The sequence below is a fragment of the Rhea americana genome, unplaced genomic scaffold (genome assembly GCF_003343005.1).
Source record: "Rhea americana isolate MKP2758 unplaced genomic scaffold, rheAme1 scaffold_194, whole genome shotgun sequence".
In the NCBI taxonomy this organism is placed as follows: Eukaryota; Metazoa; Chordata; class Aves; order Rheiformes; family Rheidae; genus Rhea; species Rhea americana.
The window spans coordinates 353,615-368,520 of NW_028186083.1; the positions used below are offsets into that span (position 1 = coordinate 353,615).

Sequence of the window (14,906 nt, forward strand, 5' to 3'; positions counted from 1 at the left end):
GGAGGGAGATAATAACATACATTAACCCAGGTGCTGAAAACTGCTTTGCAAACAAGATCAATCGAAGCAGCCCCGGACGTGGCTTAATGCAGTTTGCAAAACCCTTGCCAAAGCTATCGACTCCCGCTAAAGAATAACGCTGTCTCCGAACGGGAACGCACGTGGCCGCCTCCAGCGGGGCTGGGGCAGGCGAGGCGCCGGCTGGGGAAGCGGGCACGGCCCCGCAGCCGGGGGTGGCTCACCTTTGCCGGCGGCCCGCCGCCCGGGTGCCCTGAGCGCCGGCGGCGTTGGGGCAGGCGGCCGGCGCTCGCGTGGCCTCGCGGGGCAGCGCCGTGCCTCCGCGGCGGAGGGAAAGCGTCCGCTCGTCCGCTCGGCCCCGGGAGCTGCTGCCTCAGCAGCGAGCCAGCGCAGGGCTATAAATAGCCCGGCCTGGATGCTGCCAACCCTCCGTCCCAGCCGGAGCSTCTGGAAACACCAGCGCGAGAACGTTTCCTCGCTGGGAGACGGCGGCGGGCTGCTGCGGCGGCACCGTGGCAGTGCCGGGGGAGCTCTGCGTTCCCGAGACTTGGGCCGAGGCCGCGATTTGACGGGCTTGGCCTCGCCCCGCTGCCCTCAAAGCAGCCCTCCGCCCGGGCCGCGTGCYTATTTACGGGCACTTTGGTCCCCAGCCGGAGCCCGGGGCTTTGCCGAACGCCTGCGACCCGCGCGCGGTCCAGCTTACGGCCCCTGGGCCCCACCGCTCTGCGGCCTCTGCCCGTGCTGCGCTGCATGCTCAGAAGGCCTCTGCTGCAGACAGTTAACTCTCCTCTTGTTTAGCCCCRTCGTTTCATAGTTCCTCCTTGCTGTACTAGAACGGACCCATTTCTGGACCCATTCAGGACTAGTAATTTTTTTTTTCAGTTTGGCAGTGTGCAGTTGTGACTAGTATCTCGTAGGCCGGCAAAGGCCACCTCAGGAAATACCCGCTCCGTCTGCAGAAGGGAAGGGTCCGCACCCGGGCTGCCTGCTCGCAAGGCAAGCGCACAACCCGCGGAGCGAGCTCCAGCCGGCGTGCCGTTATCAGCCGCAGAGCTGTCTTCTTCCAGCAATCGAATTAGATAGACTCCAGGACCCTGAATGGTCTCCCTGGTCCTCAAGGCCACGCATGCAATTAAATCTGGCCTCGTTAAGCGCTGACTGAGCCCGRGAAGCGCCTGCCCCCGGCTCGTGGCGGTGCATGCCAGGCACAGCAGCGCGGGGCTGGCGGGCACAGCCCTCGCCCCGGCGCCTGCGTGGTTTTGTTGGGCTTTTCTTCAGGTGGCTTTTGCGAAGGACTTCTTGGCACCTCTGCTCACATGAAAGGGAGCAGGGACAACGCGAGCCAGCTCAGGGCCAGGCGGCCAGATGGGCYATGATGGGCACGCCGGGGCAGCCCGGAGGCCGGGCTATGCTCAAGCACACGCTTTGCTCATCGAGGGCAGGCGTCCCGCGTGGGAAGCACCGAGCAGCCGAAGCAGCAGTGTCGCGCTCATCACTGGAGGCTCCACTGGCCTCAGCTGCTCCCTTGCTGCTGTCTCCAGCGCTCAACCATGTTAAACCCCACTGATGGGCGCCTGGACGGCAGAGACGAGKCACCGGCATGAATCCCCTTTGCCTTTTCCTATGGTTTGCAGCCTCCACGCTGTGGACGACAGYGGCTTTGGGGCCAGGTGCCTATGTGGCAGCGGAGCCATTAACACTGAGCTTTGCCACCGCTTCATGCTGGTGAGAGCAGTAACACAAAACTGGGATATCGCAGTGCTGAATCAGACCTTTCCCTGGACTCAAGGATGAACAGAGAGGTTTTATTCTCCCTTTTGTCCTTAACTTGGCTTTCATGTACACGTGAAACATTAGGAGCCTGGCATGACGTAGTCTTCTTGTCTTTTGCGTGCTGCTCTGCCCTGCTACCAGAGACGATACCCATACCTTTTCTGGGGCGATGGAGATGGTATGAGATGTGAGATAGCACCATTACRCTCAGCCCGGTGGCCTGTGTCACCTCTGCCTGTTGCCCAGGCCATCAGCGTGGCCAAAGGGACTTCCGATCTCGGCTTCCTCTCCCTGTCCCTCACCTCCAAAATGTCATGGGTTTCCCGTGCTTGCTGGCATTGCCGCCAGTTTCAGCACTACGTGCTTGTCCCCCCAAGTGCTGGGGACAAGCTCTCGASGTGAATGCACAATGAAGCTGCTCAAAAGGCCACGTGTTACCTCTGGGAACCGATGCGGCGTGAGGCCACTTGCCAACCGAGGCAACACCCAGGCTGTGACCAACTCAGCTTCCCCATGCTCGGCAGGGCTGGAGCTGGTGGGGCTCAGCTGAGGAGCCCCCAGGGATCAGCCGCAGCTCCAGATGGTGTTTTGGCAAAAGATGCTCTTCCTTCCCACCCTTGTTTGGCATTCCCCAAGCTCTGCTTCCAGTTTGAAAGCAGGAAAAACTTGGGAAATGAGAGAGCCCCCCGTCCCAAAGATGGGCAAGACACCGGACACTGTGGGGCAAGGACAGGGGACGCTGGCAGCTGGGAGGGGCAGCATTGGAACCRCTTTTATCTTGGAGATGCTTTCCCTGGTATCATGTCATGAGGAGCTGTATGACCGATCTCCCAGAGACCTGGTTTTACTCCCAGTGGGGCCCCTGACCTCCTCGGTGACCTCTCACAGGTCACTCACTCCTTCTGTTGCCTTAGTTTGCTCAGCTGCAAACAGGAGAAGCTGCAATAATGCCAGTAACCTCAGGAGGGTATTGCAAGGCTCAATTAATCAACAACCATAATGCACTTGAAGATCTCAGGTGGAAGACACACTACAAGTGCAAAGTTACAATTAATCAACACTGACAGAACTGGTTTTTGCTCCTGAGGTGAGCTGTCTTTGCAGGAATACTTTGCACATAGCAGTCCCTGGCCTGCAAACGGATCTCTGGACTCAGGAAGGCCTCACATGATGGCAGGAATTTGCTGGCACCGATCCCCGTGCAGGACCTGGAGTTAGGTGCACCAGAGCAGCCACAGCTGGGGTAGGAAGTATAGCCACTCGGTGCAAGGTGTCATGRTGGCAAATCCCAGCACACGCCATGAAGACACACCGGGATCTTTTAGAGAGTTGGGAATATAATCCCAGTCCCACAGAGGCCCCCCCCTGCTTTAAATGCTGCCCTATTATTAGTGCCTAGCAGAGGTGTCAGGCTCTCCCCAGGGCTCCAGCCGCCTCTGGCAGTCGAGGGGGGCCCTGGGCAGCACGGCTGAGCCGTGCAGGTCTGTCCYCTCCATCCTGCCCTCCTCCCTGGGAGGGTCCCCAGCAGGGAGAGCAGGCAGGGCCGCAAGAGCAGCCCTCCCATGGAGACAGCAGGGCCCTTCACAGGGGATCAGAGCCCCCCAAATCAGTGCCCCCCTCCAGAGATCAGGGAGGCTGGGGAAACAGGTCTCCCCCAGGCACCAGCCCCCCCCCCCAAGGGCTCCCAAAGCAACATCCCCCAGAGGGATCAGACTCCCCCCTGGGGGATCAGGACCCCCTCCCAAAGGCACCAGTGCCCCCACGGCAATGTCCCTCGGGGGAGCCCCCCGGGGATCAGCCCACCCCCACGAAGGATCAGGGTGCGACAAGGCAGCATTCCCAGAGGGATCAGGACCCCCCCCAAAGGCACCAGTGCCCCCAGGGCAATGTCCCCCGGGGGAGCCCCCCGGGGATCAGCCCACCCCCACGAAGGATCAGGGTGCGTCAAGGCAGCACTCCCAGAGGGATCAGGACCCCCCCCCAAAGGCACAGGGCCCCCAGGGTAATGTCCCCCGGGGGATCAGCCCCCACCCCGGGGCGATCAGCCCCCCGGCAGCGCCCTCCGGGGACGAGGCCCCACGGAACGAGGCCGCGGGCAGCGCCGCCATCCCCCGCCCCCCGCGGCGCGGCCCCCTCAGGGCAGCGCCCCCCCCCCTCCCGGTCCCGCGCCGCCGCCCCGCCCCGCCTCGCGCCGCCGCGCGGCATTGTGGGATGAAACAGGATGTAGGCAGAGCAGCGCGGGCGGACGGGCCGGGGCGGCGGGCCGCGCCGCGGCGCAGCCAATGGGGGCGCGGCGGGCGGCGCGGCGCAGCCAATGGGGGCGCGGCGGGCCGCGCGCCGCAGCGGGCGGGGCGGTATTTGAGCGCGGCGCGGCGGCGCGGCGCAGAGCCCTCGGCGCGGCGCACGGAGCGGAGCGGGCTGAGGCGAGCGGCGCTGCGCGGCGCGCGGGTCCGGGCCTCCTTCTCCTCCTCCGCCCTCCTCTTCTTTCTCCTCGGTGCCGTGTCTCGCCCTGCCCTCCCGGGGTGGCCCTGTCACTGTGAAGGTGAGCGACGCCCGCAGCGCCGGGGCTGCCGCGCCTGGTGCCGGCCGCTCCGTGCCTGAGGCGGCGGCGGGGCCCGCCCCAGGCGGGAGGGGGTGTGTGTGGGGGGGGTCGCGGCTGCGGGCGGCTCTGCCCTGCGCTGCCGGCCCCGCTCGGGCCCCGCCCCGCCTCGGTGGCCCTGCAGTCGCCGGCCGTTGCCGGCCCCGCTGCGGGCAAGGTCACCGCCGCCCCGGGCGCCCCCGGAGCTTCCCCGGTGAAGGTCACGCCTCCCCCCCCCGGCCTGCACATGCGCCTGGCTCCTGGGAGCGTCTCCGGGGCATTCTGCCCCGCTGAGGGAAGCGGCGAGCGCTGGGCTTGTGCCTCGCTCCCCTCCTGCCGGGAGGAAGGGGTGGTGCTGGGCTGTGCCCCCCTGCTTCCTAAGCCTCTCCTCTGCCCTGATCTGGGGAGGGGTGGGTGCTGGGCTGTGCCTCTCCCTCTTCCCAGGGCTCTCCCTTAATCTCATTGGGGAAGGGGTGGTGCTGGGCTGCTCTTCCCAAGGCCCTTCCCAGTCGAGTAAGGGGTGGTGCTGGGCTGTGACCGCTCTCTTCCCAAGGCCCCTCCTGCCCTGATCAGGGAAGGGGTGGTTGCAGGACTGTGCCCCCTCTTCCCAAGGCCACCCCCTACTTTCATCAGGAAAGGGGTGAGTAGTAAGCTGTGGGCCCCCCCTCTTCCCAAGGCCCTGCCCTGGTTGGGGAAGGGCTGATGCTGGGCTGTGCTTCCCTCTCTTCCTAAGCCCCCCTTTTCACCTTCTCTGGGGAAGGGGTGGGTGCTGGGCTGTGCCTCACGCCCAAGGCTCATTCTGCCTGGAGGTTGTGGGGGGGGCTGTGCCCTTCTCTCTCCCCCAAGGCCCTATCCTGCCCTGAGCTGTTTGAAAGGGTGGTTGCTAGGGCTGTACCCACCCTGGCTTCACCCTGCCCTGAAAGGGTGGGTTGGGTGCTGGAGCTGTGCCTCTGCTGCTCTGGAGTGGTTGCTGGGGCTGTGCCCTCTCACTATAGAGGGCTGGGCTTGAGTGGCGAGACCCTGAGGGCTGACCGTGGTTTATGATTCAGGTATCAGGTGTGTGTATAGTGGTGCTGGGCAGCCTTGCAGGGGGAGCCCTTCTAACAGCGTGGGGGCTGTGGGTCAGCATGAGGGGTGGCATGTAGGAGCTGAGCCCCAGCAGATGCAAGGACCCTCCCTCCAGCAGTGTGGCTGGCTGCAGGCTGGGCTGGCCTATGAAGGCTGCTCTGCCCTGGAGCAGTGCAGTGCTGGAGAGGGCAGGCTAGCCAGCATTTGCAGCTCTAGCGAAGGATAATTGTTTTTCTCCTATGATACTGTTAGCCCTTGGTAACATGGGCCTGCGTTGAAATGCTTCTGGCCTAAACAACAAAGAAGGAAAATGTTTTCTGCAGGTTACTTGATGTCTAGTTATGTAATGRTAAATGCCCTCTGAACTAGTGTGTAGCAGGGGCGTGTAAAGGCGTTATGTGCTTGAAAGGTCAGATGCCATCTTCTCTTCCTAATGAGGCTTTCCTAGAAAAAATGACCCTAAAGTGAATTTCTGTTGCTTTCTTTTTCTGTGTGCTGGACCTCAAGAAGGTTTTTTTTTTCCAAAGGAAACCAGTCTTCTGGGTAGCGAATCCGAATCCAAAGGCAGTCRATTTGGCTTCTTAGCTATATTTTGCCCTGTCAGAGTTGTTCCTGGGCCATAGGCTACAACCCACTGGCTTAAATGACAGCACACAAGGAAACTGGCTGGAAATGTTTTCTTCAGAGCTGTGATAGAGGCATGTGCTCTCTACTGGCATTTGAGCTCAGTTTGTCATTCCTCCTGATGTTATTAATGTATGCTAATAGCTGTGCTCTATTAAACATTGTATCTAAAATGTATAAATTAAGGTTGCAATTGAAGTCTTCAACTACAGGCAGAGKAAAGAATTGAAGTATTGTAATCATAGGGTTGCAATTATGTAACTGGATTCTCTTTCTCTCTGGTTAGCAGGCTCATTTAATTGCTGTAACAAAGCTACTCCTTCAGTTTTCTGGGACTGTTCCAGGAAGCAATCATTACAGCAGATTTTCTCCACTCCCCAGTGGAGCTAAAAATGTGTAGTTCCACTACTTCAAAACATCTCTGGTAGCATAGCTCAAGACTTGCAGCATTGTAGAAAAGTTTAGTAAACTTAATGGTGTTCTCCAAGCTTAATTGGATGCRCTCTTTGCCATTGAGAGGCTTATTTTCACAGTTTTAATGTATTCTAGTAAGTACTGCTGCCAAGGTGACCAGCCATGGTCTTCCTCAGCACAGATGTTCACCTGATCAGTCTCCCAGATAACATATGCCTTGTTGTGGGTGTGGTTTGGGAGCAGTGGGCCTGGTGTCCTGCGTGGGTATTGAAGTACACTGGCCAGCAGTAGGACTGTACAGTGCTGCTTTGCTAGTGCAAGAATTTGGGACCTTTGCTTGAAGAAAGACAGCAGGGCTGGGAYTGCAAAAAAACTTTGTAGCAGCATGAACTGCATAGGAAACTTCCCAATGCTGGATGCCTCCCTGAAAAGATCATGGAAGACCTACATGTAAACAGCTCCACACTGACTAGTACAAAACACCTTAACCTCCTTCACCCTGTAAGGTAGTTAAGAAACCAGGAAGTGGCACATTTGAGCTAAGCATTTAAGRGACATGTAGTACTGGTGTGCTGGTTTCCAGAACCTATATTGTGGCTCACAGGCAAAGGGAGGAAAACTGGAGGCCATTTTCTAGGGCCCTGGCTGTGCCAGCTCTGCGGTTGGGCTTGCTTCCCCTTGCCTATGTTCCTAGGCTGCAGTGTGATGTTAACCTGTTCCTGACTTAGTCCTGCTTTGTTCCATTTGAACAGCTGAAGTCTAGATTTCAGTGGTAAGCCAGTGGTGAGGTGAGGGAATGCGAGGCTGCATGTGAAGAACTCTCATTCTAGGCTGAACTAGCAACAGTGACTGTAACTTAGYGTGGGGAGAAATAACAGCATTGCTGGTGCTTAACATGCTTTCTGAGCCTTGATCTTGGAGACAGGCAGTCTGGGATCTCTTGGTTGCAAGGCTCTGAGCAGATGAGGMTGGAAGATGAACTTGACTCTTGTTGATATATAGGAGGGCTGTGTCTCTCTGCAGATTTTGTCTCCTCCCACATGGTAAGCTTTTTCTGCATGTATTTAATGCAGGTGGTGATGCTGGACTATCTCTGGCTTAAGCTCCAGACTGCTAATGCTCAGTGTTTCAGCTGTAAGGGGAATCCCCATCTGGGACTACTGTAGGCTACCCTAATAACCTCAATTAAAGTGCAATGGGGTTTTTGTAGTACTAGCTTGTGACACAGCCTGCTCTAGAAAGGATAGCCTCTGATGCACTGGAGGACTCCTCTCTTGGGAAGGGATTAAAGGAATCTATGTTTTGCTTTAGGGTCACAATGTCTGACAGAAAGGCTGTGATCAAGAATGCGGACATGTCCGAGGACATGCAGCAGGATGCTGTAGACTGTGCTACACAGGCAATGGAGAAGTACAACATAGAAAAGGACATTGCAGCATACATAAAGAAGGTAACTAAGGGGAAAGGGGGCTGCTCTGGCTGAGTGAGTGAGACTTAAGCATTTATGCATGTGTGTCTGTCATGGGTCTGAGTGTCCRAGACTTCATACTACCCTCTTTGGAGGGAGAAAATGCTTTCTTTGCTTTACTACTATTCCCAGGAGTACAGAGTGACTCCTACAAGGTCAGAGGAAAGCTATGGCAGAGTAAGGCCTGGTCTGTTGCTCTGGCAGACTCTGAGCAAATGGCATGACTGCTGTCCCTCTGAATTTGCTGGCCTAGAAAGAGCTGGCTGCAGTTGCTTGTTAGGACTTGTTCCACAGATGCTGCTGTTTAAACTTGACTTGCATTAACAGTGCAGGGGTGGGATTACTCTGAAATTTCACTCAGAAGTGGGTGTACTGCCTTGCCTGGGCTAAATGCAGCTGTGCATGTATAGTTCTGTTCTACCATGTTGCTGGCACTGTGGTGTTTGAGTATGGAGGAGGATGGGGTCTTGTGTCAGCCCACAGGATTGTGTGAAGATGCTGTTTTAAAAGCAGTGCAAGTTGTCTTCACTTAAAAGGTGCCTATTTAGAAGAGGCTATCAGCTTCAGTCAGATGCCTGATAGTGTCTGGGGAATTGCCAGTTCCCTCTGTGTAGCCCCTTCTCCCTGTGGTCAGGCAAAGTGCTTTTGAGGGAGGAAAATGTGATTACCTAGGTCATGCAGTCCTGGCACCTGGGCTAGCTTTTTGGGTCTTGCTTGTAATTTAAGCTTGAACGTAAAGAATTCAGAGGTGTCTTATAACTTCCCAGATCACTTTGATCTGATGAGGCAAGACTTATCTCAAAGTGCTTGGGGCAATGCAGCCTACATAGTGAATGAATGCAGCAAAACTTCCAAAGAAGTTTGGCTCTGTTTTCTAAGAGTGTGTTGGGAGGAGGGAAGCAATAACTTGATACACCTTCATGCCCTGGCAAGGAAGCCTTTCTTTACTTCAAAGGTTACCTGCAAAGAGCTTAACTGTCTTGCTGCTCTCTGAGGACTAACGCTTGCTTTAATCTTGGAGTCTGTTCTTCTTACTCCTCCTCAGGGGCAGGAAGGGTATTCTTGAGAGATCTATATCAATTAGAGGAAGGAAATGGTCTTTAACCCTTCTCATCTCCCTGCCAAAAAAAGAAAAGATTAAACCAGCATTCAGCTTGCTCACCTCTGACCTGTCTTAGGTCTTCACATGCTATCTGGCCTATGAGTTTGCCTGCTCATTCTTGCTGCAGATTCTGTTTGTGAAGGAGAAGTCTTAAACAGTAGAAGTCAGACTTACTCCTTTTTTTAGGTGACCTTTAAGCCCAAATGCCTTGCTAGAGCAGACATGCCAAAATCTTTTTTTATTTTTTTTTTGTGAGTGGGCTTGGAATGGGTGAGGAGAAATGTTTCCTTGAGCTAGCCTACATGCATGGCTTGAATAGCACTTTACCGAGGAGAACTGTTAAATCTTCTCTCTGCTCAGGGCTGTTGTGTGCAAAATCTTAGAGATGAATTTGCTGGTAGTTGATCATTCAAACAATCCAGTGCTAGTCTAGCTTGTCTCAGTCAGGACCTCCCTTAATACAATAGTGTCTTGCAATGGGGAATCTAAAGATCCTATAGGTGGGAGGAGAAGCATTAGTGCATGAACAGAACCAGCTAAGAATCTGTGCTTAGAACTATTTTCATGTGGGCTTTCTTGGCCTTAACTCCTCTATTTTCTGTTTCTTCAGGAATTTGACAAGAAATACAACCCAACTTGGCACTGCATTGTTGGCAGAAACTTTGGCAGCTATGTAACACACGAGACAAAGCACTTCATCTATTTTTACTTGGGTCAGGTTGCAATTCTTCTCTTCAAGTCTGGATAGGAAGTAAGAGCAAGTGAAATTTGGACTGTAATGCACTGATGGCTGAAGCCACGACTCCCTTTAACATGGCTATGCCGCTGCATGGACTGTATACTATATTTAATGTGTATATGTTGCAGTAAAAATCTACTTCTGTTTAGTTGCCTGGGAAGAAGGCGGCGTTTTTTGTTACTGCTTTTTTTTTGGTTGTATTGCACTAGGAAAACCTGTAAATGCTTAAACAATGGCCTTTATGTGGGAAGAAATAAAACTATTCCACAACAGTTCCCTCAGTGGTAATTCCTTCTTTGAGGCTGGGAAAACTTCTTTGGGCAGGCCAAAAAAGACCCTGTTGACTTCCTTATCAAGCTCTATTAGACTGTTACTCTTGAAATGAGGAGCAATGCCAGTGTGAGCCTCTACCCACCCTGCAGACTGTAGAGAGCTGGCTCTCCCAGTAACCTCAGTGCAGGTACTTAGACCTTCCCTGAAAGTTGGTAGGGTGGCTCTTGTTAATGGGATTTTTTCATCCAAAGGTTGAACTCCATCTCAGACTGTGATAAAACAGACTTGCAGCTGGCACCCTCAGTGTTCTTTTTTCAGTGCCCATCACTATTTTTTGGCTCTGAAACATACTGAGCTAGACTTGCAAGCAACTTGGCCTGGTCTAGAAGACTTCAACAAATATCCTCTTGAGTTGCTGGTGTGGAGCAGAAAGCAGCATGCTGTGGCTGAAGTCTTTAGACYTTGCTGCTAAGATCTAAGACTGGCCATGTGGCCCATCCCCCAAATGGACTAGGCTATCAAATTGGTGACTATTGACAACAGCTTTATTTGGCATATTCTTAGCCAGTTGTCTCAACACTGCCTTAACTTGATGTTCTCCTTAAAGCAAGCTAGTCATGTGGAAGACTTGTAAGTGGCCACTGTCTCCTCTTTTATTTTCTGTAGCTGATAAGCTATTTCTGGAGGATTGTCCTCCATGTTCTGATATCTGCTTTTGTTCTTAAAGCACAGTACCAAGAAGTTAAATTTACATGTGATGTTTGTGAAGGAAACTCATGTGACATCTGCTTCAAAGGCAGAGAAAATGTTTTGGTCTCCAATAGATTCAGCAGTGATGTTGTCTTAGTATGTACTGATTCTTGGATTAAACTGCAGGAAGTCTTTTATTTTTTTCTGGGTGGAAGAAATCCTGAAGGACAAAAATGCTATGTGATGACTAAATAAATGTCTGGTGCTTGCAGTAAGGTCTATTTATTGGTTTGTTAACTAATACATAGACAATCATTTGGCTGGTGAGCCTCACTCACATCTCTGGGATGAACTTGGGGAGGTGTTAGTAACAAGCCATTGCTTTTAATCACTGCTGGGGGGGGAAGGGCAGAGTGAGAGAGCTATTCATTGTGAAATGACCTGATGACCCAGGTTGACTACTTCCTGAAGTAAAAGTCCTTCTTGTCTCTGTGCAAAATCCAAAGTATGCCTAATTTTGTAATATTGATAGAATCATGTTGTACCTAGAAAGAATGTAGCTGTCATAACTTCATGTTGATGGAAATGTCTGCACTGGGGGTAATRTGCCTTGGACTGTCTGGGGCACCCTTGTAGTCTTGTCTATTCAGAACTCTACTCTTGATCTGAAAGGAGAATGTTTTGGGTTTGTTTTTGTTGTTTTGTTTTGTTTTTCTAAGCATGAGTCTAATGTGAACCTGTTCACAGTCTGTGGAGCAAGATGTGCTCCCTTCATAACTGCAATGGCTCAAATACCATTTATTTTTTTTCAAACATTAAAAGTGAATTGACACATTTCAACAGTCTCTAGTTTCTTCATTGCTAGCTGTCCAAAGCCAAAAATCACATTTGTTCAAAGTGAGCTGCAAGTTGTCTGGCCTGGAAGATGCTGATGATCCAAAGGAGGCAGGTTACTAGAGGGGGAGAAACTCAAACTGTGCTGGTGCTGACCTCTAGCTTGGCTCAAACACCAAACCAGAAGGAAGGATCCTGGGTGTTATCCTTCTGCAGCCCTAATAGGGTGCTTTTGTGCCAGGTAACCTAGATATGAAGGCATTAGGGCTAGCCTCTTAATGACTTTAGGAAAAACCCAGTAGTATAGCAGCTAAGGTCATGGCTTTTTTATGCTCACAGGTGTCCTTTCATGCTTCCTCCCTGAGCTTAGTTTAAAGAAAAAAAAAAAGTGAGATCTGAAACAGTTTCTAGTTGCCTGGAGTTGTGTTTAATTACCCTCCAACAAACATACGCATCTCCCCCCAGAGAGGTGAACTTGTTCTTAAACCAACCCCCTTGGGTCTCTAGCTTGCTATTGACCCAGCTTTGCTGTGGGTTTGTAGCTGCTCTGATATTTTGGAAAAGCTGCTGTGGGCTCTTAACTGTGGTAGTGCAATAAYCATGCTGCAGGACAGCAACATTTCAGCATGGGAAATAAGGGGTAAGTGAGCTGTAGACAAAAGCATGAGAATATCAAGCAGGTATAAGAGGAGCTGACTCCTAAGTTGGCTGTGTGTAACAAAACCATAGTACTACTAATTTAGCTTGCACCTTACAATGTTAAAAAGCAGAGGTGGTTTCTACTTTGGGAGGAGCTGGGAGTGACACTCTTCCTCCACTCCTCCCAGAATAGTCACAGCAAACCTTTTGGCTGGAAGTGTAGTTTCATGTCTTAAGATACAGCCATGCTGCACTGAGGCGCTGCATTCCTGGCATGGCAAGTCTGATTTAACTCTACTGCTCCTTGGAAAATGTTCGCAGCCTCTGTGTCTGGAGTCGTTGAGCCCTCCTAGTGCACAGTGGATCTTGCTCAAAACAGGTGATGCAATAAACTGGCTCACAAATATCAGGTGGAGCATGGGAGGCTGCTAATCCAAATATGAGAGGAAAAAAGACTTTTCTACTGTTAGTTCTGCTTGAAACCACTCATTTTAATAATGTATAGTTATATCCAGTGATTTTACTGCTGGTGTAAATCCATTTGGAGCAGGGAGTGGAGAGCCTGCTGGTGGCTGGAGGGACTGCATTCTCTGGAACCATTTCAGGCAAGTAGAAAGTGGGTTTGTTGCTTTCCTAGATATGTCATTGCAGCAGCAGTCTGTGCTTCAGGCTAAAGAAAAAGACTCTAGCTCACACCTTTAGCAATTAGGCAGTGAAACTGAGCCCTGCTCACCTCCCTGTAACCTATGCAACGGACACCAGTCCTTTGTGTCCTCAGCCATCCTTCTAAATGATTTATTGTGTAGTGCTGGAGATCTGGAGGTTACAAATAGCCTAACGTTAAGCAGCAGTTCCCCCTGCGTGGCTGCAAACAGGGTGAGGCTTTACATGGAGCTTTCTGTCCCTGCTGCCTTCCCAGAGCGCTCCCCAGCAGCTCTCTGACAGAGATTTTGGCTTTGACTTTTTCCATTGCCAGGCTGTGCTTTTGTCTCTAATTTCCACCACACGCAGGTGTTCTGCATTAGGACTTGGAAAGTTAACTGTTTCCCTGTCGAAGAGGTTAACAAAGTCCCCAGGACTCCTGCTCAGCTTCAATRGAAGCATGAAACTATTTTGAAACATCTGGATCTGGCAGACCGAATGGAAGGTATGTATCTGTGGGAGAAACAGCTGGAGAAAGAAACTGCTTCCAGATGTTTTCAGGCAAAAGTGCTATTTAAATGTAAATTCAATATACTCTTACTGTCCTGTTTTACCAGCGTTCTGAAATGTTTAATTGAAGCGAAGTCCAAGATGCTGGGTGCTGTTTTTGAATAGGGGTTTAGATGGAGGATGATGTTTAGCGACGTGCATGTTCATTCGCTACAGTTAATAGTGCGGTTCATGATTGGGAGGAACGTTACATTATTTTCTCTTTTACAAGCTGTTATTCAATTCTTCACGTACAATATTTCTTCCAGATGTGGCCTTATAAAAGCAAAGTTTTGTGAAACATGAGAGTGTGTAGTCTGGTTTTGGTAGCTTTGCTGCATGTGTGTAATTATTAGTCATTATCTAGAGTTCCTTTTTCTGTGGAGGGAACATGGGGTAAAGCAATGGGAGAAGATGCGTTTGTTTGCCAGCTTGCTCCCTGCCTCACTGGCATGATAYTCTGTTTCCTCTGTGGCTACCTGTGGCTTAGAGAAGGGACACAGCAACTGCAAGATCCTCCTGGTGCTGGGCAATGCTGAATGTGGACTGGCATYGCAGCCTCGGGCACCAGGGCTTCATGTCAGTCAGTGCTCTGCCTTACTTCTGCGCAGCATAGTAGCTACGTGGCACGACTRTTTGCAGTGTTAATCTTTTCCAAGCATGTGGAGGGAGTATTCATCTCTGGTAGACCCAGTACCCAAAGGACATGTTCCTTTTCACAGTGATTTTGCAGGAGATTTGAGATGAAAAGAGGAAACATGGAAAGCATTTTTATCTTGCTTTCAGTCTCTGATTGGTAAATCCTAAGGAAGCCAGTGCCACTTTGTGAAGGAAGCAGGGCTGTATCGTCCCTGCCCACCCGAGGCTTCCCTGGTCTTTGTTCTATTTATTGTGCGATGATTCTGACACCTTTACCCAGACTGTGACTCATAGCAACAGTGCCTGTGATTCTCTGAGCACTATATAGATACAGGAGCGGAGGAGCCAACTATGTTTATAAAAAGATGATCAGATGTTTCCTCCCTTAGGGCAGTGTCTAGCTGAGGCTGAGTAATAACTCATCACCAATGAGACAAATAACTGCTTATCATCAGGGCAGTGGCTTCATCAGCCCATCYTGTTTGCGACCCCAACCACGATGCTTATCTGAGGGCTGCCCTGTGTGAGCACTGATGGTCTCGGGAGCGGTGTCTCAGTGTCAAGCACAGGGAGAGGAACGAGGGAGCACCTCACCTCTCCTTACCTCCACAGAAGTCCTGTTACAGGGCATAACAGCAGAGCGGGGAATTGCAGCGAAGCTGCCTATTGCTGTGCTGAAGAGCTGGGGTTTCCTCGGCACAGTTAAATGTTGCAATAGGGAGAGCAGAGGAGCATAAGGACTGCTGTAAAAGCAGAACACAGTCTAGACTATGTCTTAAAATTCTGTCAGGCCTGCATCAACCCCTATGTCCAGATTGCCCTAGGCAGCCTCCAGATGGATTTTGCTTGTGTGTGT

General features: G+C 52.0%; 1 protein-coding gene across 2 annotated transcripts; it reads left to right on the forward strand.

Annotated features, from left to right (window-relative positions):
- Positions 1 to 4,163: 4,163 nt before the first annotated feature.
- On the forward strand, positions 4,164 to 11,587 carry DYNLL2 (dynein light chain LC8-type 2). Of its 2 annotated transcripts, XM_085302891.1 has the most exons (3): positions 4,164 to 4,333; positions 7,787 to 7,925; positions 9,656 to 11,587. In XM_085302891.1, exons 2-3 carry the CDS (start codon positions 7,794 to 7,796, stop codon positions 9,791 to 9,793), a joined length of 270 nt encoding a protein of 89 aa, XP_085159017.1. In that variant the 5' UTR covers positions 4,164 to 4,333; positions 7,787 to 7,793; the 3' UTR covers positions 9,794 to 11,587. The 2 variants fall into 2 exon arrangements, with proteins under 2 accessions (XP_085159017.1, XP_085159016.1); XM_085302890.1 differs by lacking the exon at positions 4,164 to 4,333 and having other exon boundaries at positions 7,758 to 7,925.
- The last annotated feature ends 3,319 nt before the right edge of the window (positions 11,588 to 14,906 follow it).

Excerpts from the sequence above, each read along its gene's own strand:
- DYNLL2 (XM_085302890.1), top strand. The coding sequence starts at position 7,773 with ATGTTTTGCTTTAGGGTCACAATGTCTGACAGAAAGGCTGTGATCAAG. Across the intron at positions 7,926-9,655 it reads TTGCAGCATACATAAAGAAG|GAATTTGACAAGAAATACAA; the intron begins GTAACTAAGGGG and ends CTGTTTCTTCAG.